This window comes from Choloepus didactylus, chromosome 18 (assembly GCF_015220235.1).
Source record: "Choloepus didactylus isolate mChoDid1 chromosome 18, mChoDid1.pri, whole genome shotgun sequence".
Classification (NCBI taxonomy): domain Eukaryota; kingdom Metazoa; phylum Chordata; class Mammalia; order Pilosa; family Megalonychidae; genus Choloepus; species Choloepus didactylus.
The window spans coordinates 16,182,063-16,207,001 of NC_051324.1; the positions used below are offsets into that span (position 1 = coordinate 16,182,063).

The 24,939-nt window shown below is 36.3% G+C and overlaps 1 protein-coding gene across 1 annotated transcript in view; it reads left to right on the top strand.

Annotated features, from left to right (window-relative positions):
• Positions 1-22,953, top strand: part of UBE2G1 (ubiquitin conjugating enzyme E2 G1) — a 127,470-nt gene extending 104,517 nt beyond the window's left edge. The window contains exons 5-7 of the mRNA XM_037810445.1: positions 2,868-3,046; positions 8,455-8,578; positions 21,856-22,953. Of these exons, the coding sequence (XP_037666373.1) occupies positions 2,868-3,046; positions 8,455-8,541 (266 nt within the window). The 3' untranslated portion in view covers positions 8,542-8,578; positions 21,856-22,953. The remainder of the gene's footprint in view (positions 1-2,867; positions 3,047-8,454; positions 8,579-21,855) is intronic.
• The last annotated feature ends 1,986 nt before the right edge of the window (positions 22,954-24,939 follow it).

A 24,939-nucleotide genomic window follows, 5' to 3' on the forward strand; every position in this document is an offset into this window, starting at 1 on the left:
TGGGTGAATTATTGGGTATATGAATTATATATTATTAAAACTATTAAAAATAATTATTGGGTGAAGATTGACTTTGTGTGGTTTAGGTGCATTCAATTTTGGGCTTGTGTTTTGTGAGACACTTATATTCAGTAGGTAATTAGATAAAACTAGTCCATAGCTCAGAATGTAAAATGGTATAACTGCTTGGAATGGCAGTTCCTCAGAAGTCAATCTTAGTTACATATGACCCTGCAATTCCACTCCTAGGTATATACCCAAGAAAATTGAAAACTTATGTACATATAGAACCTTGTACACGAGTGTTCATAGCAGTGAAAGAAACCACTCATAAACAATCCCATGATATATGATTCTGTTTATATGAACTGCCCAGAATAGGCAAATCTATAGAGGCAGAAGTAAATTAGTGGTTACCTAGGGCTAGGGGGAAATAGGACATGACTGATAATCAGAACAGGGTTTGTTTTGGGGGCAATTAAAATGTTCTAGAATTTATTGTGGTGATGGTTATACAACTCTGTGAAGCCATTAAATGGTACATTTAAATGGCTGAATTATAGGGTATATGAATTATGTATTATTAAAGCTATTAAAAATAATTATTGGGTGAAGATTGACTGTGTGTGGTTTAGGTGCATTCAATTTTGGGCTTGTGTTTTGTGAGACACTTATCATATTCAGTAGGTAATTAGATAAAACTAGTCCATAGCTCAGCAGTGAGCTCAGGACGTTGGAAGTTACTGGCATCAAGGTGATAGGTTTAACATTATGATCTGATGAACAAGTTAACTTACTCAGGGAAAGGAAAATGTTAGAGATTAGGGTAACATCAAAAATCAGACCAAGGAAAAGAAAAACTAGAAAGTGACTAAAGAGAGAATGGCTCAAGAACCAGAGAAAAGAAGGGTATCACAGAAGCCAAGGAAGGAAAATGTGTCCAGGAAGGTGTCATCAACAGTATCAGTAGTCTTGGCCCAGATGGGTTGACTTTGGATAGATAAAAGTCCCCAGGGTAATATGTTATTTAGACCTTTTTTTAGTAAGGTAAAAGAATGAAAAAAATAGACGAGTATAAATCAGTTTTTCATAATTTGAGATGCACAGCCTCAAGAGAAAGGAGATAGCTAGAAGGATGTACATTGTTTGGGTTAGTTAGTATTAAAGAGGAAGAGAAGTATTTTCTTGTCAGTAATTGATGCTGAGACTGTTTGCTAGCCATTCATGGAGATACCAGTTTAGAAATTTTCTTCACACCAGATGGCAAAGTGAATGAAAAAGCTAAATGGAATAAAAAGTTAGAAGTGATTTAAAAAAACTAGAAGTGAATATAAATTATTTGGTGGGTGTCAGGGCAGGAACTTTCTAGTTTTAAAAGCAGTACATATGAAAGACTAATAAAAAAGAGACTAAAGAAAAAAGGTGACTAACTGCAATATAGGATTCTTCATTGGATGTTGTAGCACAAAATAAGAAGAGCTATAAAAAACATTTTTGGAACTTTGAAATGAAAGGGAAAAGTAACAGCCAAAAATTATATGGAAAAAATTAAGAAGCAGTTTGGTAAGAAAAAACTAAGCTCTTGAGTACATAAATTGGTAAAGGATAAGAATAGACATTTCCAAAAGAGGAAATGCTTGTGGATTTTTACATGGAAAATCTTAACTTCCCAAAGTATTTAGAAACATGAATTAAACCAGATTTCACCTATAAAATTCAGAAATTATGAATAAAAAAATCTTAATCCTGAGTGAGGAGGCCATGAAATGGTCACCTGATATTTTGCTGATCACTATATAAATGATGTAATCCTTTTATAATGTAATTTGGTAATAAATATTAAGCCAAAAAACCATTGTAAAAAAATGAAAATGTATGTTTCAAATCAAAAGACATGAGAAGATTAACATTAGTAAAAAGGGAAAGAGGTGTTAATTTGATTCCCTTTCATATATGACTTGGAATAATCCTTACATAATATGAAGAAGACATCTTAAAAAATACTGTCTAAAATTTTGTTATGCTATTGTAAGTTTTTACTATTCTTTCCTTTTTCTCTAGTTATTCCATTTTAGTTAATAGCTTTTACTAGGAGGTGGGTGTGAGTTGGGAAGAAGAACTATAATTATAGAAAAAACTCATATACAAGACATTGAAGGCATGGACCTTATTTTACTTTTTGTTGAACCATTTTGAAGTCAGATTCAGTTACTGCAACATGTGTCTCCTAAAAATAAGGACATTTTCCTCTTACTCATGTCTGTTACTTGTGACTTGAATTTTACAGCAGATTTATAGAAAAGGGACTTTATGAATGTCATTTATGTTGATAAATTTTCACTAACAATATGGTATGTTCTTTTTGTGAATCTGAGTGCATTCCATTCTCTGAAAATATAATTTTGCCTTTTTGTGATGGAATAAGTACATTATGGTATTACTTCCCATTTTTTTTTTCCTCAGGAAAGTCTCTGGAAACTAGGAAACCATTAAATAGAAATTCATTTTTCAGGATTTTTGGACCATATATTTTCTGCAAAATGAGAGATCCAGTAGTTGCCATTTTTATTCATTTACATTGTATTTCCTGGGCACCACCTACATGCATGCTAAGCATCTTGAAGTTTTACATAGATGAAAAAGATAGCTTACATTCTTTTGGGTTTGTCACGTGGATCATGTGTATTTGGTGAATGTATGGTCTTTCTAAAAAGTTAGCAAATTCCAATTTGGAAATTAACTTCTGTATATGTTTAATGTTTTATACAGATACTGTGGGTATCAGGATCACATTTCTAATAGATGTTTTATATGTAATCAAATTAGTGATATTTTAAACAACAGGATTTTATCCTCTAATTTTTCAGTTGATAAAAATGGTGATGTGTGCATTTCTATTCTTCATGAGCCTGGGGAAGATAAATATGGTTATGAAAAGCCAGAGGAACGTTGGCTCCCTATCCACACCGTGGAAACCATCATGATTAGCGTTATTTCTATGCTGGCAGACCCTAATGGAGACTCACCTGCTAACGTTGATGCTGCGGTAAGGTGGCCCATGCACCCCTCTTCCACCCACCCCACCCCCAGTCAATAAAAGTCAGCCAGAACTACAATTTTCTATGTAGGTATATCTATATCTGTATATCTATATATCTAATCTATATCTGTAAAGATACATCCATATCTTTATTTATATCCATTTAATTTGCAGACATAATTAAGCTCCACCCTACATACTGGAGCCAGAATAAGGAAACTATCTTACCAAACTACAAACCATTGTTACACCTAAGAAAATTTAATTTCAAGACCCTATTAAAGTCTATATTACTATTCCAAATTTTGCACCACAAATTGTGTAAAAATCAATTCCATTCGTTTTCTTGAAACCCACTTTTGTCCTCTGATTTAGCCAGTTGTCTCATATATTTAAATCATAACTTACTCTCTCTTTTTTTTTTCCTTGGAGATTTCTCTTCTGGATTCCTCTGTCCTCTGGCTCCAAACTAGACTGACTCTCAGCCTGCTACTTAGCTGCCTTCCTTGGATTTCCCCTTTATTACTTTTCTGGATTGAATCTTCTGTTTCTTGGATCCTATTTCTTTCTATCCCCCCCCCCCCCCATTGTTGATGTGCTCCTTTTGCTATACTTCATCCTAGAGTAATGTTTTAGAAAGATATGTGGGAATTAAATCTGAGTTCTTACATGACTGAAAACGTTTTAATACTGTCCTTATACTTGACTGAAACTTTGTTTATAGTATTCTAGGAAGGCAAATCAAATTTCAAGAGAGTTTAGCTTTTAGCTGTTGTGGTTGTGGCTGATGGGAAAGGTTAATGTTAGAGTAATAATTCTCCATTTTTAGGTGATCTTTTCTTCTCTTTCTGCTTTAAGTTCTTCTCTTGATTCTTGGTCTTCTGAAATTTCAGTGTTGCATAAACTTTAAAATTTTTCATCTTTGTAGTTGATGTTTTTTTCAGATTGAAGACTTCAGCTCTGGGAAATTTTTCTTTTCAGTTCTTTTGGAGGATTTTTTAAAAAATATGTTTAATATGCTCTCCTATTTTGAACTTGTTTTAGTTATTACCCAGATCAATTCTCTGTTTTATCTTTTTCATCTAAATTAGGGCAGATTTTGAATTTTCTACTTGAAATTTTCATTTCAGCAATATTTTCAGTTTTGAATAGATTGTTCTTTTCTCCATTAATTGCTGATAGGTTTTTATCACTGTTTAATGAGTATAATAGTTTCTTGAATTTGGAGGGGGGGGGAGTTCTAATTAAAAAATTTTAAATGTTATGTTCTTAAGTTTCTTTCTTCAAGATCAGTTTTTCTTTGTTCTTTTGAAGCATGCTTCACTCTGACTTTCTATACAGCTGCCCATTCATGATTAAGAAATAAGGAAAGATTGAGCTTTCTGCGTATGTGGGGAGGACAGTATTTCTTGGAGGCAAGTTTCACTCAAGGGTATGTGGGTTGGATATTAAACTGAAGATAAGGGTTAGGGGAAGATGGTGTCACTTAAATGCCAAAATGAAGAGTAGTTATTTTTGATACCTACACCTACACTAGCAGCCCTATGTCTAGTGTTCTTCAGTATATTTATATAAAACCCATATATCATCATCATCATCATTATTGCAACTATTATCATTTTACAAAGGTATTACTGTTTTAGGTATGGGCTAGGGGAGTCGGGCTGTTGAGTATACAGGCTTTCAGTTAATCTGTTTTCGGTCTCACTTCTTACTCAGGCTTTTCTCAGATCTGCCAAATTTTGGCTTCTTTAAGGTTCTGCTAAATAGGTCCCCTTCCTCCTTTGCCCCAGTTCCACTGAAATGTCTCTAGGCTGCTGAACTTCTTTGTTACATGTTTCAGAACTCAGTCTTCTGGTTTTCCAGAAATTTATTGTCTTCCCCATTATTGGATATCTTTCCTGCCATTTTCTTTGTTATTTGAGATTTTATACATGAAAAAAAATTCTGATAATGCTCATTCTAATAAGATCTCAGGATAGAAAGGAGATAAATGTGTATTTATTGCTTTATCTTTTAGGTCGGAGTCGTTCAAGAATCCATGCGACGCAGCAAGTCATAGTTTAAGTAGAAAGTTTAAGGTTTATTAGAGGAAGAAAGCAGGTGGGAGCCAGCGAAAAGAAAGAAAATGGCTCCAGCTCTCTTTCTTTTTTTTCTCCTTTTTTTTTTAATCTTCATTTTATTGAGATATATTCACATACCATGCAGTCATACAAAACAAATCGTACATTCGATTGTTCACAGTACCATTGCATAGTTTTACATTCATCACCTAAATCAATCCCTGACACCTTCATTAGCACACACAAAAAATAACAAGAATAATAATTAAAGTGAAAAAGAGCAATTGAAGTAAAAAAGAACACTGGGTACCTTTGTCTGTTTGTTTGTTTGTTTCCTTCCCCTATTTTTCTACTCATCCATCCATAAACTAGACAAAGTGGAGTGTGGTCCTTATGGCTTTCCCAACCCCACCGTCACCCCTCATAAGCCACATTTTTATACAATTGTCTTCGAGATTCATGGGTTCTGGGTTGTAGTTTGATAGTTTCAGGTATCCACCACCAGCTACCCCAATTCTTTAGAACCTAAAAAAGGTTGTCTAAAGTGTGCGTAAGAGTGCCCACCAGAGTGACCTCTCGGCTCCTTTTGGAATCTCTCTGCCACTGAAACTTATTTCATTTCCTTTCACATCCCCCTTTTGGTCAAGAAGATGTTCTCCGTCCCACGATGCCAGGTCTGCATTCCTCCCCGGGAGTCATATTCCACGTTGCCAGGGAGATTCACTCCCCTGGGTGTCTGATCCCACGTAGGGGGGAGGGCAGTGATTTCACCTTTCAAGTTGGCTTAGCTAGAGAGAGAGGGCCACATCTGTCCAGCTCTCTTTCTGAGAGTGGCATTTTTTTTTCTTTTTTTTTGTGCATCACTCATAACACTTTTTTGTTTTTTTTTTTAATCTTCATTTTATTGAGATATATTCACATACCATGTAGTCATACAAAACAAATCGTACATTCGATTGTTCACAGTACCATTACATAGTTGTACATTCATCACCTAAATCAATCCCTGACACCTTCATTAGCACACACACAAAAATAACAAGAATAATAATTAAAGTGAAAAAGAGCAATTGAAGTAAAAAAGAACACTGGGTACCTTTGTCTGTTTGTTTCCTTCTATTTTCCTACTCATCCATCCATAAACTAGACAAAGTGGAGTGTGGTCCTTATGGCTTTCCCAATCCCATTGTCACCCCTCATAAGCTACATTTTTATACAACTGTCTTCGAGATTCATGGGTTCTGGGTTGTAGTTTGATAGTTTCAGGTATCCACCACCAACTACCCCAATTCTTTAGAACCTAAAAAGGGTTGTCTAAAGTGTGCGTAAGAGTGCCCACCAGAGTGACCTCTCGGCTCCTTTTGGAATCTCTCTGCCACTGAAGCTTATTTCATTTCCTTTCACATCCCCCTTTTGGTCAAGAAGATGTTCTCCGTCCCATGATGCCAGGTCTGCATTCCTCTCCGGGAGTCATATTCCACGTTGCTGGGGAGATTCACTCCCCTGGGTGTCTGATCCCACGTAGGGGGGAGGCAGTGATTTCACCTTTCAAGTTGGCTTAGCTAGAGAGAGAGAGGGCCACATCTGTCCAGCTCTCTTTCTGAGAGTGGCATTTTTTAACAAACAAACAAAAAAAAAACCACGTGGGGAGGGAATGGTGTCCTGTGCTTTGAGTGGGTGAGGGCTTATCAACTTCTGAACTGATTGGTTGCTAGGGTTCTAACACACTACTCTTCTCTGATGTGCAGCTGTATTATCTATGTGGAGGAAGCAGGCCTTTTGGCTTGCTTGTGGTCATTCATCTTACGGACCTATCCGATCTTGCCTTATCTGCCTTTTGGGATCGAGACGCCACTATGACTGGGATTTCTAAAACAGCCTTCAACCCTTAGTTTATGGCTCATCTGGTTTCTGTTAGATAAGCTGCGGAGCCCCTGGGTCAGAAACTCCTTCTACATGTTAGATTCTTTTCTGGTATCTGACAATATCGAATTCCTAAGTTCTCCATAAGTAAAATGGGCATGGTAATGTCACCTATCTGGCAATCCACAGTGTATGGCAAAATGGACTCAACAAATGGTAACTATGGTGGCTATTCCCTACTTTGGAATCGTCATCTACCAATCTGCCTTTCCTCTAGAAGTCATCCTTGCCAAGGCTTGTCTTAGTTGCCAGAAAATGTCAGTGATATTATATACGTCTCTCTAAATTCCTGTTTCTCTGCTTTCATATTGAATCCTTTTCCCTTTTACTTCTTCACTACATTATTGTAGTGAAGTGGTTATTTTTTTCCTTGAGATTGTCCTTCCCCCTGTGACAGGAATTGCCCTTTTCTTTCTTTTACTTAAAAATGGTGAGGTAATTACAGACTTTGTAACATTTTACCTATACATACTTCAACAAAATCTCCAAAAGATCAGGACGTTCTCCTACACATTCACAATACCATTATCATACCTAATACCAGATGAACTGTAATTGTCTGAAATATTCAAACATCCAGTTTATATTCATATTTTCCCAGTGGTCCCCCAAAGTGTTCACAACTTCCTTTCCCAGACCCGATGATGACTCAAGACTTTCCTATCCTCTAGCTTAGGTTCCACAGTAATCTGTACATGCCAGCATTATAGTTGATCTCAAAATTTTTGGAGTGATGGGTTTACTGATGTGTCTTGCTCTGAGGGCAAAAATTGTTTTTATCTTCCTCTGAAAGGATAAGAAGATTCTATGTAGATGATATTTTAAAAAAAAAAAAAACACTGGGCATTTTAACGAGAATTTCCTGCTATTTACATTACAAGTAAAAGCAGTACTGTTCTCATGTAAAACTCTGCTTAGTGCTGTTTTGCATTCTATTTTAATGCTCCTGGCAGAAATAGTGATAATGTAATCCGTTTTGGTTTGTTTGTTGTTTTCTCATTTTTTGCACTAGCAAGTAGTACTCAATATCATTTCAGTGTGAACCAGGTATTTCCCCACTCAGGAACCTTTGTATGAGACACTTTTATGTTCACTTTATTCTCTGGTTGCTTTCAACGGGAAGAGTTGGTAATCCTTCAGAGACCTTGATTGTCTGATTTGTAAATTGTAGCTTTCTTTTCAGTGTAATACAAAACGTTAATATTCTTTGTGGCCTTTTCCTTTTAGTAAGAGAATTTTGTCTGGATAGGTAATTTGCATAGAAGATTTTTACTCCTGTATTCAACAGAGTGCCTTGCAAAAGTTTGCCTTATCTATTTTAAACATTTTTAAAAATTGCCAAAGCATTACATTCAATATTAAAGTTAGTATTTGAGAATATAAGGGGAATTTGCATAAAACCATTTGATACTACTTTTGTTTCTACAGAAGGAATGGAGGGAAGACAGAAATGGAGACTTTAAAAGGAAAGTTGCCCGTTGTGTAAGAAAAAGTCAAGAGACTGCTTTTGAGTGACATTTATTCAGCAGCTAGTAACTTCACTTATTTCAGGGTAAGTTGATTTTAAAAATCATACTACTGTTTTATCTTTGTAAGTTTTTTGAAATCGTGTGGTTTGTGTATTTGAATTGCTTGTTTTCCTGAGTTTCGTATTTTAGTAACATTATCCAGTAAGTAGTCCGCTGGTTCTCGAGGCGGGATCTGTTTGCTTTCTTTGTTCAGTAGACCCAGTTGCTTTTTTTTTTTTTTTTTTTTTAAATTCATTTTTATTGAGATATATTCACATATCATGCAGTCATACAAAACAAAGCATACATTCAATTGTTTACAGTACCAGTTGCTTTTAACTAGATATTCTGTGTTAGAATGTTTAGTATGGTCTGTATCTTTTCACTGATGGTAGAATTTCTAACGATAAAGTATTTATTTCAGTGTAGTTTCTTCTGTTTTACCTTTTGGTCTACTGTCTTGACTATTGCTGGGCACTGAAGTTTCTTACATCTTTTCAGACTGTGTTATGTATGGTAAAGGATGACTTATCAGTTTTCTTTTTTTTTTTTTTTTAAAGAAAGATCGTATTTCATAGTATATTGCCAAGACCATTAAATACCTACCTTTCTTGTTTAGTTAGTCTTTATCTTCTTGTTAGTTACTTGTTTGTTACTGATGGGGCCAGTAGGGAGAATTTCCCTTTTGTTGTATAACATCTGTCCACAGTTTATCTTAGGTCTAACAAGGAATCAAAGATAGGAAGCACCCATCTGACTTCAGAGTAGTACACAGTCTGTTTGAATTGACCACATATGTGGCATTTCAATTAACTGGTTTCTTTTTTAAAAAGGAAATACTGAATTGATAAAAACTATTTATGAAATTTATGAAAATTCAGAAGTCATGGTACATCCGTGTATCCACCACCTATTTTAAGAAAAAGAACGTTGCCATTACCTTTTACATCCTCTATATTCCCCTCCATCCCATCCCCTTCTTACCTTCCCAGTTCTTTCTTTCTTTACCATTCCTTTTCTTTATAATTTTACCAAGTTTTTATTCCTAAGCAACGTATTGGATACTTTTGAACTGTATATATGTGGAATTATGTATGAATTCTTTTATGGCTTTTATTGGTTTCCATTTTATTCTTGAAGTTTATCCATGTTGTTGCGTATTGCTGTATTTCACTTTTATTTTCACTGTCTTGTAGTTTTTCATTAGATAAATTATCTCTCTGTTTGAGTCTCATTGAAGTTATTTTCTGATTTGGGGTGTGTTTGGGTGTAGCAGAATTGTTTTTTGTTCTGTTTTTCTGTTGTAAAGAGTGGCTATCCTTGATTTCCTACTGCACATGTACTACAAAAGTTTCTTTAAGGTGTATACCCAGGGTGGAATTGTTCAGTTATAGATACATGCACAAATTGCTTTTCAAAGTGTTGCATCTACTTATACTCCTCTTGACAAATACAGGGATTCTATTTGCTCCAGATCCTCTCTAGCATTTGATATTATATATAAGACATGCACAAATTTTTAACCTTGAAGGTTAAATGTCATTGTGGCCTTAATGTGCATTGTCCATGTTACCAGTGCAATTGTGTATCATTTCATGTGTTTGACCATCGGTGTTTCCTCTATGAAATGCTTGTTCAGATCTTTGGACTATTTTTCTTTTAGGTTGTTGATGTGTAGGGTCGTCACTTCACTTTCTTTTTGGTGTGTTTGGATGAACCAGAGGTTCTTAATTCTAATGTAATTGAAGGAAATCCTTTCCTTTATGGATTTTACCTTTTGTGTCTTAGTTAATAAATTCTTTCCTTTCCTGCCATCAAAAAGCTGTTGTTTATAATGTAGAATGTAAAAAAAATAGAATAAATAAGTACATGTATATTCTGCGAATAAAGATAGTTTTGCGTCTTCTCCAATAAAAAAAAAAACCTCTTGTTCTATATTGTCTTTTTTTTTTATCTTCATTTTATTGAGATATATTCACATACCACGCAGTCATACAAAACAAATCTGTATATTGTCTTTTACAAGTTTTATCTTGTTGCCACTTGTGTTGAATCAACTGAAATTGAATTTTGTATCTGGTGAGAGGTAGGGATTCAACTTCATTTCCCTCTATATGTATAACTATTGACCATGCCAGTTCTTAACAAGTCCATCCTTTCACTGCTAATATTCAGTGACAGTTATGCTATAAAATCATATTTCCAGATATGTGTGGATTTGTTTCTGGGATGTTTTTTGTTGATTGGTTTGCCTATTTCTGAACCAGTGTCACACTGCCTTAATTTTTGTTATTTTTTTGATTAAATGTATCAAATGCAAAGGTGCAAATCAGAAGTCAGGCTAAAATCAGTCTGTACACTACTCATCCTGTTTTCATTTTTGCTATCTTTAGTTTCTGGTAAGATTTAAATGTACTTTTAGATCTCCTTTTGACAATCTGTAGTTCAATGTGCTGAAAATTAAACTTTCATGTTACCACCAAATATACTAATAACCTAGCAGTCTTCCAATTATTTCTGTTTTTCACCATCTTGTTTATATCTATCCTGTTTATTTTTGTTCTATCTTTGCTAATAATTCTTTCCTTATTTCATTATCATTACATCTGATATCTCCCTCACATCTTAGTCAGTGGTCCTTGTGTCTGGTCTTTCTACTTTTTTTGACACTTACCACCATTGTAGATGAAGTTCTTGTTACTAAACTGTTGCCTTAGTTTTTTCAGCATCTTTTACACTTGCCTGCACCTCATCCTACATATTCATCCTAGATACAGTTGCCATGCTAGTCTTCACACAGCTCAGCCTATTGCATTGGTTATTTTATGCGTAGGACACACTCTTAGGAACAATGAAGATCCTCTGGACTTATTTTCCTTATTCATACCTGTTTTCCAGTCAGAAAAGAGGTTGGTAACAACAAAGAACTAAAGAGGAACAAAATAAGCCTATTGAAGCCTAAGCTTATGTATTGCTTTACCTTATAGATATGGTACTTTATAAATTTAGGAAATAATCAATGATAAAGGTAAATATGATAAATATATTTACCTTTATCATATATTGCGAGTTAAAGATTACTAATGAAGTGTCACAAATTATGGGAGGGAGTATGTATTATCTGATTTAATGTAGGATTAGGGTTAATTTATGTTTTGAACCATAACATGTACATGTCTTTTAAGGCCATCTATTAAGATTAAAGTCCACTTATCAGAAAAGTATAGACCAAAAATGTTGAATCAAAATACCTCATCGCGTAGAATAGGTTAATTAAAAGCAATATAATACACTGCTAATGATAAAACTAAACTAGTAACTTATAATTAAAGAGTAAGAAAGCAGTAATTAGAAATCTTGACTAACATAGGTTAGCACTGTTCACACAGTGATAACAAAGCTGCCTTAAAAGTTGCAAGTCCTCAAAATACTTTTGTGTATGCATTGTAAGAGCTTTGCACTGTTTCAGAAGTGTATGGTGGAATTCTTGGTAGAATAGTCTTAAATAAAATTAGTAATATATTAATTTGATTGAATGATCAATTTTAGTTATTGTTCCTAACTTTCTTTTTTTAGGTTACTATTTAAGCTCAGACTTGGGTGTAAAAAAAATGTAGTCCTGGGGACTATATTATATGTTTTTCAATGATAAGAACTGAAGAAAGGAATTCGTATTTTATCATCAGTTTGAAGCTCCTCAGGAGGACCTTCTGTCCCAGAGAGACAAACATTCTTTGGGAAACACTGGATTAATCAACGTGCAGACTTAAACTGGCATTCAAGTACCCACTGTGTTTCTTATCTATTGTTTGTTCCTTAAAAATAGCTAGAAGTTTTCCATCTTTTCTTGTATCATCTTCCAGCTTCTGAAATGCATTCCATGATTCACTCAACAATTTTTTAGTGCCAATGAACAGTTCCTATGCCAATAATAGTCTGGAATATTTGTCTTCTACTTCTTTTGCCACTTGTTGAGTTGAGGCCCATCTTAAATTCTACTTCTTTGCTGAAGCAATTACTCTTGACTGTCAAAAAATTATTCCTTTTCTGATTTGTAGCACTTATAGTCTACCTTTCAGTTATTTATGAACTTGTCTTCTCTCATTACATATGATATTGAGGCAATTGGGAAATAAAAACCCAGGAAGCACCTGAACCCAACTTGTCTGTCTGGGTTGAACTAAAAGTGAAATCATTTGAAAATTGGATTTGAAATATCACATCAAAATCCATTACTTAATTAACATCTTCTGAAAAGGGACTCATCCACCTGGTGCACAGAGTATGGTATGCTGTAGGCAATCAAGTGTTTGAATAAATGGTCAGTCTTCCTTTTTTTGAAGTGCCCACATGATCTTTAAATGTCATTGTTTTTACGTAATTTTTGTGTTTAAGGCTATGTCATAGATAAATCTTGTGTTAAATTTAGCCCATCACTCAAACTTTTCTTAAAGGCTGGCTTTTTTCATTCCTTGTCAGCACATACTTTCTGAACATCCTCTGTGCCTTTAGTCATGTAATAGGATATAGATTTGAAATACAACCCACAATAAACACTTGAAAAGGGAATTATCTGCTTGGGTTGAACCAAAAGTAAAATTAATTTAAAATTGTGTAAAATATCTTTATCTGCTTTAAAATCCATGGTTTATCTAATGTTTTCTAAAAATGGAAGTATTGCAGATGTTGCTTGACCCATACTTTCTTTACTTTACTTTTTATTAGTGTTTATACCTTGTCCTTTGTAGAGATTAGTAATAAATAGTCTTACCTATCTTCTAAATTCATGTGTGGAATAGGAAGAGGAGAGAAAGAAAGAGAAACAAATCTGTTCCCACTCCCACAGACCAGAAATATGGCCATTTTCTATATCACTGGGCAAGAAGATTCTGAATCTCTTTTTATTTTGCATCAAAGCTGGAGAGGTTGTATTAGTTCTCTATTGCTATGTAACAAATTACCCCAAACTTAGTGGTTTAAAACAACATTTATTATCTCATAGTCTATGTGGGCCTAAGATCTGGGTGTGACTTATTGAATCCTCTGGTTCTGGGTCTCTCACAAAGCTGCGGTAAGGGTGTCGGCTGACCGTGCAGTCATACTAAGGCTCTATGAGGGTTGGATCTACTTTCAAGCTCACTCAGGTTGTGCTTGGCAGGATTCAGTTCCTCACTTAGCTGCAGGCCTCCCTTAGTTCTTTGTCACATGGGCCTCTTCATAGGTCAGCTTACAAGATGGCAGTTGGCTTCATCAGAATGGAGCAAGTAAGAGGGTAAGAGAGGGTGAGCTAGATGTAGTGGATATTATAGTCTTCTGCCTGGATTCCCACCCTTAAGGAAGCAGTTCTACCCCAAACTGCTGGGAGTGTTGCCTGCTGAAACTCGTGGTTGAGTTCCTTTCGAGGAATCACTCTTAGCTAAAAAGAGATGACTTCCCTGGGTTATTCACCCTCCCTGGGCCTCACCTGTATCCAATGACTAGTCTGTTTGAGGGTGAGATGGTTTGGTACAAAGGCTTGGACCATAGCTCTCTTGCCTCAGTTTGGGAATTCTCTGAAAAGCTATTCAGGTATGATTCACTGAGACCTGTGTTTCTGCTGCCCTCTCAGCTTATCTTCTCCTTTCACCTTATTATCCTACTTCCTTCACTCCCAGTTCTGGGAATACTTCCCAGTTAATCTCTTCCAAATAAATCTCTGCCTCAGAATCTGACTCCCAAGGAAGCTGACCTAGGATACCAGGATAGCCCAATGTAGTCAGATAGAAGACTTCCTGCTTTACCTAGTTACAGATGTGTGTTAGTGGATTCAGAGTCATTTTTCAGGAATAAAAGTCTACGTGGCTGCATATATATGGCTTCTATTCCTTCAATGAAGTCCTATAGTCTCCCTTTCTTATTTGAGACCACATTTGGAATAAGTGGTTATCCAAGATGGCTAAGCCTTGATGAGTATCATATTCATACCTAAGGAGGGCTACTTATTTGTTCTGCACCTAGAGAAGATTATTTAGTAAAATTTACTTCTTTTTCAGTCTGAGAGATCAACCTACAATTTAGGGATTGGACTCCACATCTCACCCACCTTTCCTTAAAATTAAGACTTCTGGAATGTTGAGCCTTTCTAATGTTGTTTATTCCACTAAGAATATGTAGAAAAGCAAAAACTGTCCAGACTGCTATGCTACATCCATCTTACTCTTGAGGGCATTCACTATTATGGGTGATCTGCTGTAGTGATCCTGTTTATTTAAGTAGATGCATATATATATATCCTCCCCCCCCCCAGCTCCTTGGGGCGTGGGGGGGGGTAGGCTGTAAATATATTTTTTATTCTCTGCCCAAATTACTTTGGGATGTGTCACTATTTCACTCTAACCTATACTAACCTACCGTATCTCACTTCCTATTCAAAGTTCCACCTAATTGTGGTGTTTGAACAAACCGACTGTAGGGTTATACTGTTTAGAAAATATAAATCCTGCACCAAATAGACATCTCTTCCCTTGGTCTCACAAGTTGAAGTTTTAAAACACAGTCAGTTTCAACCTTTGGCCCAGTTTGCCCTAGTCTTAACCAGATCTGCTTCATTCATATCACTAATTGAAGTCTGGGCTCTTTTTCAGCTTTTTTTTTAACAGTTGCTTTTTACACTAATACTAACATTCATATCTGCCGAGCTCTAGCTCTGAGTTTCAGGTGTCTCAGAGATATGCATTGTTCCAGAGACCAGTCAGGTTATACATTAAGGGATCAGCATCTCAAAGTTTAGAGATAGGCATTACAATTCAGGAATAGAGTTGACAAGTAGATATATTTTTAATAAGAATGGTTGGTGTGTGGAGGGTGTGCACGGTTAACCTATGAATGGTATAAACTTCCTGACACATGTTTAATCCCTGCCCCCATCCACATGTATTATTTGGAGTTCGCTGGGCATTTATGCTTTGTGTATTTATATTGTGTAGAAGGTTGGGGAAGTTTTCCCCAACAATTTCTTTGAATACTCTTTCTAGACCTTTACCCTTCTCTTCCCCTTCTGGGACACCAATGAGTCTTAAGTTTGGACGTTTTATTTTATCTATCATATCCCTGAGATCCATTTCGATTTTTTCGATTTTTTCTCCATTCTTTCTTTTGTTCTTTCATTTTCTGTTCTGTGGACTTCTAGGACACTGAGACGTTGTTCAGCTTCCTCTAATCTTGTATTGTGAGTATCCAGAGTCTTTTTAATTTGGCCAACAGTTTCTTTTATTTCCATAAGATCTTCTATTTTTTAATTTACTCTTGCAATGTCTTCTTTATGCTCTTCTAGGGTCTTCTTTATGTCGCTTATATCCTGGGCCATGGTCTTCTTGATGTCCTTTAAATCCTTTGCCATGTTTTCGTTCCTTGATTGTAGTTCTTTGATTAATTGTGCCAAGTTCTGTGTTTCTTCTGATATTTTGATTTGGGAGTTTGGAGTTGGGTTCTCCATATTGTCTGGTTTTATCATATGCCTTAAGATTTTCTGTTGTTTTTGGCCTCTTGGCATTTGCTTTGCTTGGTAGGGTTCTTTCAAGTTGTAAAAAAAAGATACCAATCTAATTTTTCAGAACTACAAGTTGGTGGCGTACACTTTCTCTAACTGACCAGCAGATGGCGTCCGCGAGTCACCTATACCCCTCAAGTCAGTTCTCCTTCACCTTGTCCCTTCGGTGTGTGGGGAAATGATTCTTGTGGGGTTCAGATGGTGAACTCAGTTTGGGTGTGTTGCTGGAGCCAACCGCCCTGAATGTGGGGTGTGTGTCTGGGTGGCCAGGGAGGAAGGGCAGCTTTAATATTCAAACCCCCCAGGTTCCTGGAGATTCAAGGCTGCTGCAAGAGTCTAAGCCTTCATTTCAGTTCAGCCCCAGACCCTCTCTCTTGCTTTCCCACAAACCACCAGACTTGGCGTAGTGTCCCTGGGTTTTCCTAGCGGGCCCCCTTTCTCAGCCGTGATCTTCCAGGACCTCTGCTGAAGTAATGCTGTGCTACGTCACCAGCGCACGCCGTCCCTCAAGGGAAGCCCCAGGCCGCCGGGCCGTGCAGGGGCGCTCTCAGCGTGATGCAAAGATTGCCGAATGGGGGATCTCAGCCACCCTCTCCTCGCACAGTTCCTCCTTCCCAGCTCTGGGACAACTGGCTGGGCTCTAGGCTGTGGGCATGGCCCCAGGCAGGAGTTTATCCAGCCCTCCGGGAAGCCAGCTGCAAGCTGTGGGGTTTCTTTCTGCTTCCGGCTCTCTCCTCCACTCCCCTGCCCCTGAGGGTATCTGCAATGTTCTATCCTCCAGGCCAGACACCGAGAGGCCGGCTCCGCCCTCTTGTGCTGTGTTTTACTGCGTAGTTCCCACTGTCACAACTGCAGCTGCTCCTGGGTTTTTCCCTTTTTTTTTTTTTTTTTTTTTAAGAAGAACCAGTCGGTCTCCAAACGCCAACCCCTGGCTTCCCCACACCACAGCGTGGCTGCAGGTCTTCCAGCCAGCTTACTCACTTGTTTCAGAATGCAGACTCCTGGTTTCACCAAGTATATGGCCCCTGTGGTACTAGCAGACCTCGTCCAGCTGGTGCATCGCTGATACCGGTATTCTGGGTCACTTTATGGTTTTTATCTAGTATTTTTCACAGAGGTGTTTTTTTGTCCTGTCTCACCTAGCCACCTTCTTAGGTTCCCCCACATGTATTATTAATATGGTTATTAAGAGTTAGCTTGGTCTTTTTCTTAAGTTTTCATGTTGCACAAAATTATTCTTAGCTTTCTCCTTAATCTAATTTTCTGGAGAGATTTAATATTCACATTTTCCAAGATGATATGTTCTTCAACAACCATCATCCTGTACTCCTTACAAGTCAGGGATGTGTATTTTTAGATTCACAGGTCTGGATGTACACTTTGATATAAATCATGCAGATTAAAGTGATTCCCAAAGATCTCATTGCTCTCATTAGGTGATTATTGATGTCTTTTTTGAGTAGTTGGTTTGCTATTCTCAGTATTTGATCTCTTCCATCAGATAATACCAGCATCTTTTGACTGTCTAATCTGCTTATAGTGTTAGCATTATGCAAAGGTGGGTCTTCTCGACACATTTAATTGATACATTGTTGCTTAAACCAGATTACCAGCCAACAATTGCTTTTTGGGTTTGTTATTCTGTTTAGTGTATCTATTTGATCTATTTTATTTCTTAGTCTTCTGCTTGTTGAGCTATATAATCATCTACTCATTTCTGACTCTTCTGTCCAGAACTAAGCAGTATGTTGATAGCAACATTTTTTCTTTTCTTCAACTTAAGACAGAATTGGAGACCCTTTAGGTGCCTTCCAGCAGGTTATCCCGATTAAGAACGTCTTGGGTAACTGAAAGCATTAAAAATATTTCTCTCACCTAGTTATCCATCCATCCATCCATCCCTAGGCTCCTTCTCATTTCACCACACTCTTGCTTTTAGTCTGCAATCTTTCTTCATATTAGAAAGCAACTGCTGCACCACTCTAAAGAAACTTGTCTTCTTCCTCTATTAAATCATTACCCATCCAAGGGATGAAAAATTCCTTAGTCTTAAAATCCCTCTGCTCAAGCTATCACCAACAAACTTCTTGCAGGAGAAGCATGTATTCACATTCTCCATATTCAGACAGTCTTCAAGCATGTTGACATTTGGCTCATTTTCTTAACCCCTCCACAGAAGACTAACCTACTAAGGACACTAGAGACTGCCTGTTTGCCATATCAAAGGCTTAATTTTAATTTTTATTCTTAATCTTTATACATTTGACACATTAGATCATGCCTCCTAGAAATATCATCTACTCTTACCTTTATCTTAGTTCCTTCTTTCCTTTGTCTAAATCTGATTGCTACCTTTAGAGTTTCTTCTTCTCCTTTGCCTATCTCTATTGTTGTCCTTCTCCTTCTCTCCTCACTACCTCTACCCCCTAATCCCCAATTGCAGGAAAAAGCAGGCAATACAGAAAATTTGGAATACAGAAACTTCTGTATACAAGGAAAAGTGAATCTCTTTCTCACCTCAGCCTCCCAGTTCTACTCCTGGAAGTAACCACTGACAATAGTTTAATCTTTCAGAAATTGATCCCCCTGCCCTAACACACAGGTACATACATGTGTGTTTTATAAGTATATGTGTGTATATGTATATATAAAACGTGTAAATATACCATACATTCTTTACTTTTTATTTACATTTATGTTTTGAGATTTTGCTAGCTTAACAAAAACATACCTGCTCCCTTTTTAACAGTTGCATAATATTAAGGATTAAAATTCATACCTTGAAATGAGAGGTAACATCCAGAACAGGTGGGGACCCTGAGTACATTTCAGTTTATGTTAAGGCATATTTATTAATCACTTAACATTTGCAAAGACACTGTTTTCTTGGAGAGGAAGAGGATATATAGGGTAACATAAATACATAATCCTGACCAATAGAGAGCTTTTTGTCTATCTAGGTAGAAAAGGCATTTAAAAAAAAAAATGGTAAAGGTAAAATGGTGTCAAGAGCACCAGTGGGAGAAGAAGCGGGCATGGCACGGAGGAGCCGGTATATAAGTAAATATTCACTGGTCAGGACAGAAGTTAAACGTAGGGCTGCTGGGTGAGATTGCAGGTTTCCAGAGTAGAGATGAAGATTCATTTGGAAAAGATGAGAGTAAGGGGTAAGGACAAATAAGGTCTTGGACAATTTCCACATTTAGGGCAGAACAAAGAAACAGAGACAGAAACATGTAGAAACATGGTCACAGGGAGGAGAGCTAGGAGAGCGAAGTATTACAGACTTCAGAAAGGAAGTGGGGTGTGTGCGGCCAGCAATATCGTGATGTAAACAGAAGAATAAGAAGAGTTCTGTTTTGGGAAAAAGCCAATGAATTGGTGATGTTTAGTAGTAGACTGGGTAGGCAGCATAGGATGAATTGTAACTATTGGAAGCATCTTTATAAAATGTAATGAATTAAATTTCCTTATACTGTTATCCTTAGGGACTGCTTTCACTTAAGATTAAGAATGGTCAAGATTATTGGAATACCTCCCCTTTTATTACTTTTATTATTCTCTAACATCAAAAAGTGGTTTCTGTTTGGAAGCACAGTATGAATTATGTATTTTTTAAGACTTTTGAAAAGATTAGGCTTTGTGGCCTCATAGGAAGTTAATGATTTTATTCTAGATTTAGAAGTAAATGGAACAAGACACTTAAGTCCATTGCAGGTGAACCATCTCCAGGTTTGTACGTTAAAAATCAGGAATTGGTAGGAGAAGATTTGAGGCAAACATAGACATTTAAATCTTTCAAATAAGACATACCATCGGTATGATTTCAATTAATAACAAATGTGTGCAGTTTTAACAGGCAGATATTTTTAAGTTTGAAATGGGAAATGCTAATTGTGACTGGGTCAGGTTAACACCATTTATTTTGAGTGTTATTCAGGTAATTCTGCTTTCACACTTATCTTTTTAGAGATAGGAAGACTTGCATTTTCTCTACTTTTCTCTGAAGAGAATCATCATCAGTATTTTCCTTTTCCTGCTGAAGAAGCTAATGCTATATAAAGCTGGGTTCTCACTTCTAAAATACCTGATTGTAGGTATTAATGACTTAATGCATTCAGTCTTCTCTGGGGGATTTTCTTTAAAACCTCACATAGAAACTGTTTTTAAATGGTTCTTTTGTGGCCTTGAAATTTCTCACAGTTTGTGTCATTGGGGGAATGATTACTGAATGCCCAGGCTATAGGCGGTTCTCATTCAGCCCGAGGGATTGATTGGCTAGGGATTAATTTGGGTGTGGTGTAGTTTTTGGAAAAACATTCAAGTAATGCTACCTAAAAGTTACAATACCTACTCCATTATAATGGCTCTAAGTTTCAGTATATATGTCTTTAGATTTTCTAATGAAATATGTATGCACGTGCGTATTGTGTGAAAATGGTGGAAACTGATCCTGGTGAAGGTGATATATTCAAATTTGGTGCGTTTCATGCTCTTCTGGGGGACATTTACATAGATTGGTACAGCCCTTTGTAAAGAAATTTAGTAGTGGTTCTACCTCTTGCGATCTGTACTAGTCTAAAATATGAAAATAGGCACATTTAAGACTGTCGATTGGCCCACAGCATTCTTTTTACTTACGACAGATGTTTGGCATGATTCAATTAGGGTAATTTTAGGGCTGATAAATTTATTCTGGGCTTTAGAAGACAAATTACACTTTTAACATATCTGACCTGAGTTAAATATTTGTTAAAACTCTAAATACATTTGGGTCCTTTGTCAGGAATTTAAAATATTTCTTGAATTCTCAATCATCTTCTGTTTGAGTTGGTGTTCATCATTGTGCTTGGCAGCAGATACACATTTCTAAGTTCCTTGGAACACCTGATCTAAAGATGTAATAGGTGTTCTCTTTCCTGCTGTGCCTCATTATTCAGAGTATATGTTAATATAATAAAGACTCTGGGAAGTCCAATGGTTAAATAAGACTTTAATTTTTTAATTTTTTTTTATTTTTTACTTAAGTACAGTGTTTCCTTAATTTTGGGGGTAGGAAACTGCTTATTAGCTGTGCTACTTATCTAACTTTTCTCAGCAAAATAGAGGAAAAAGAGGACTACTTCATGTGGTAATTATGAGCATTAAATGAGAAAAGTTAGGGAGGCATTTAGCATGTTGCTTGGCACATAATAAACACCAGATAAGATGGTAGTTGTTTTTATTTAGACATAGTTCTTAACTTGCAGTCTAACTGAGGGCATGAGACCAGCAGATACAAAACGATTAGGGCTGAACCTAGAGGGTAATTGGAATTTAGAAAGTTGAAAAGTATGATAATCTTAAATTGCTTCTATGAATATCCCCAAATACTTATAAATTTCCAGATCACTTGACTTTTAAATAATTCTTGCATTTAAAAAATTCTATATGTAATATAAATTGAAAGACATTTGGAGTATTGGAAGATCTAAGTCAATGCTGTCCAATAAAATTTTCTGTGATGAAGGAATTATTCTATATGTACTGCACGTTATGGCAGCCGTATGTGGCTGTTTAGCACTTGAAATGTGGCTAGTGTGACTGAGGAACTAAATTTTTATTTTATTTAATATTAATTTAAATTTAAAATCAAATAGCCACATATAGCTACCATACTAGACAACACAAAAGCGAGCTTAAAATGAAATTAAGAATTGGTTTCCAAAGAAACAGTATAAAAATTTCTTATTGATTAGTTTATTCTTTCATAATTCATAAACTTCTTATATAATGCTGTTTGTTTTATTCTAGGTCTCCAATTGAGAAACATGGCACTGTTTTTCCTGCACTCTACCCACCTATTGCTGGACTTCTGATGTAACTAGTTGGCAAACACTGGCTGGAACTGGGCTGCAATAAAACATGCCAGTTATCAATGCTGACAAGAGCCTAACAAGTGCCAACTTACAGATGATTACGCATTTTGAATTCTAATGAACTGTTTTAACCTTCAGGAAGAATTGTAAAGACCTGTACATAGCACAACATGATCCGGATAATATATATACTGTTCATGTACATCCACAAATACACCTTGTACCAAATAATGCTTTCTTGTAGTAGAATAAGAATCGTGTAAATTCTAAAAGATTTTAGCAGGTTTTCTTTCCCTATTCATTGTTTCTTATCAGTTTTTCAAGACTCCTTAAAGCATGTCAGATGAAAAGCAATTAGGATTAAAAGTTTCCATTTAATTTCCTTTTAAACCATTGAGGCTTCATTAAACTCTTTTCACTTACTTAACTTTTGTATCTTCCTTGTTCTGACACACTACCCTTTGCTTTATCCCTTCTGTTTGCCAGAAAGTTCTTAATCATTTAGTTCAAATACTGAAATACTGAATAAACAATTACTTGATTTTTATGATGACTTCGGAAGATTGGTCATCATTAGGTGCTTCGTCCTTTTTGTAATCTAGTTGCACCCATCTCTTGGATTGGATGTAGCAATAACATTTTTGGCTGTTGAGAGCTCTTGAACCCATCATTACCCCTGAGAACTAAAAAGCATTGGTTCTGAATTCAGTTTATTGAAATTCAGACCAAACAATACAATATTCTAATTTGGTTTCATTTTGCCCTCCAGTTGCCTAATGTTAAGGTTGGATAAATAAAGCATGCAGAGCTATAGGCTTTCTACTTAACTTCTGGGTTTGCTATTAAAAATGCTATTTACCTTCATACCCCTTTCATTGGCCCTTCCTAATTCTTTGCCTCTATTCTTCTACACTGCAGATTTTTCTCACCTATTGTACAAAGAAATTGTGATGTATATTTTCATGTAATTTGATTTTGGAATTCTGTCACCTTATGTAGTGAGTTCTTCCAAAATATAATTTTTTTCCAATAATTGTCAAGTTGTTGGCTTTTATTGTATTGAATGAAGGTTTTAAAACTGAGTGCCAGAGAAGTGCAGTTTAGAAAAATCTCAGGTTGATTCCTTATGCAAACAAACTCAATACTTGAAAATCCCATGGCCATGGCAGTATATGTGTTGGGTTATACCTGGATTCTTAAGTGAATCTAAAAGAATTAAAGGGGCAAATGCTTTGCTGTTTGATATATAGTTTTTGTCTCTGACATAGTGCATGTGGATTTGAGTAATGTTTGAGCTTAAGTATATTTCATATCATGTAGTTTTCTAAAACAACTTCAGAAAATAGAAAAATGAGTTTATGCAGTGTTAAAGGCAGAACTAGGCTCCTTTGTTTATTGTGAGGTTGGGAGTGGGGAGTACTCTTTGGCATATAAGGATAGCACTTGAGGCAGTACCAGATGGAATACCATGTTTAATTGTGAGTATCAGTGAGAACTGGTGCCATCTCTGCTTTGTAGGGTTTGGAAAAGTGCTTTGGCAGAAGAGGGAAAGGATTCCTGCCAATAGCCCAGGCCTCTAGAAGCTTTGCATGACCCTTTTTAAGCAGAAGTAAATTGGTTAAAGGTGTAGTCCACAGTAAAAAGTGATTTTTCTAAATCCCAGTGTTTTCTCCACTCTAAGCACTATAAAAACCCATGAATGTGTAATAACTAAATGTGAAATTGTTTGGTTTGATTCATTGGAGCCCAGTTTTCTTCAGAACTTAGTTTGTGATTTTTTGTTGTTGTTTTGTTTTGTTTTGTTTTGTTTTTTTTCAAAGACTCTAAAAATTGTTGCCCCAAAGTGCCAGCACTATATACCTACCTGGGACTTGGAATGCAGTCCCTTTTACTCTTAAGTAAAAAATCGTTCACATGGTGGTTGCTAGTGGCAAAATTGAGTCTGAATTTTGCTCTCCTATTGCTGTAATTCTGCTAGTAATCTGTCAAATCAAAATGGGATTTGGTCCTTCTGGGAGTAGCAAATGACATAGTAACTCAGGGACAATTATTATTGAACATTAAGTGCCACTTTAATGCAGTTACATTGGTATAAACATAGGTTTTCTTAGGGCTAGATCTAGGGGAGTGGAAGGGAAAGTGAGGAATGAATGAACCTCTCTTCACACCTCTTTCCACCTGGTCCTCTGACCGTGCAACATACTGAAACACAGGCTTGGATAGATGTTATGACTTCTTTTCCTCTGTGAGAGGTGTCATCTGTGCCTTTCTCAGTGTTCATCTGACAATGTGAATTTAAATGCCTCTACATTTGGTATTAAACCATACCCAGGTGACATTGGTCCAATGCCTCATCGTTAGTGTGAGGTGATTCCTCTCCGCTTTAGGAAAAGGATTTTCCCCCTAACCTTGTGTGAACCATCAGCAACGTCTACATAGTCATGGATTGTAGAATTCCTGGCTGTTTCCTAAACTTATTCCAAGTTCTTGTAAGGCTTATAGATTTCAGTCTGTGCTTATAATGGGATGACTGATTTCAGTGGCTTTCTGGCCTCTTGTGAGTTCAAAATCCATATGAGGTTGGTTTCTTTGTCGTTATAAGGTAGTATCTTTGTTAGGTTATTCCACTAGTTCTGTGATCACTTGAGTGTCATAGTATCTTTAATGGCCTTCATTCTTGGTTGTGAAATTTTATTTTATATGCTTACTTGCCCTCTATAAATCTACCCACTTTGGGTTGTGGTGTCTGTCTGGTGTCCAGTTGGTGGAATTACCTTTCTTGTACTGCCACTTCTCAGCATCTTTGAAATTTGACATCATGTTACTTCATTCCAGTTTTTTTTTTTTTTTTTTTTTTTTTAGTTCTGTAATTTGTTGATTGTATTTAACTATGTGAGTTCTGTTGTGATGTTCATTGTATTGTAAAGCACCTCAATCATGTGATGGGTGCTCTATAAATCAATAAATGATGACTTAGAGGCTGTATCATGAGCTATTTTGGTTTTAGGATGCAGGTCTC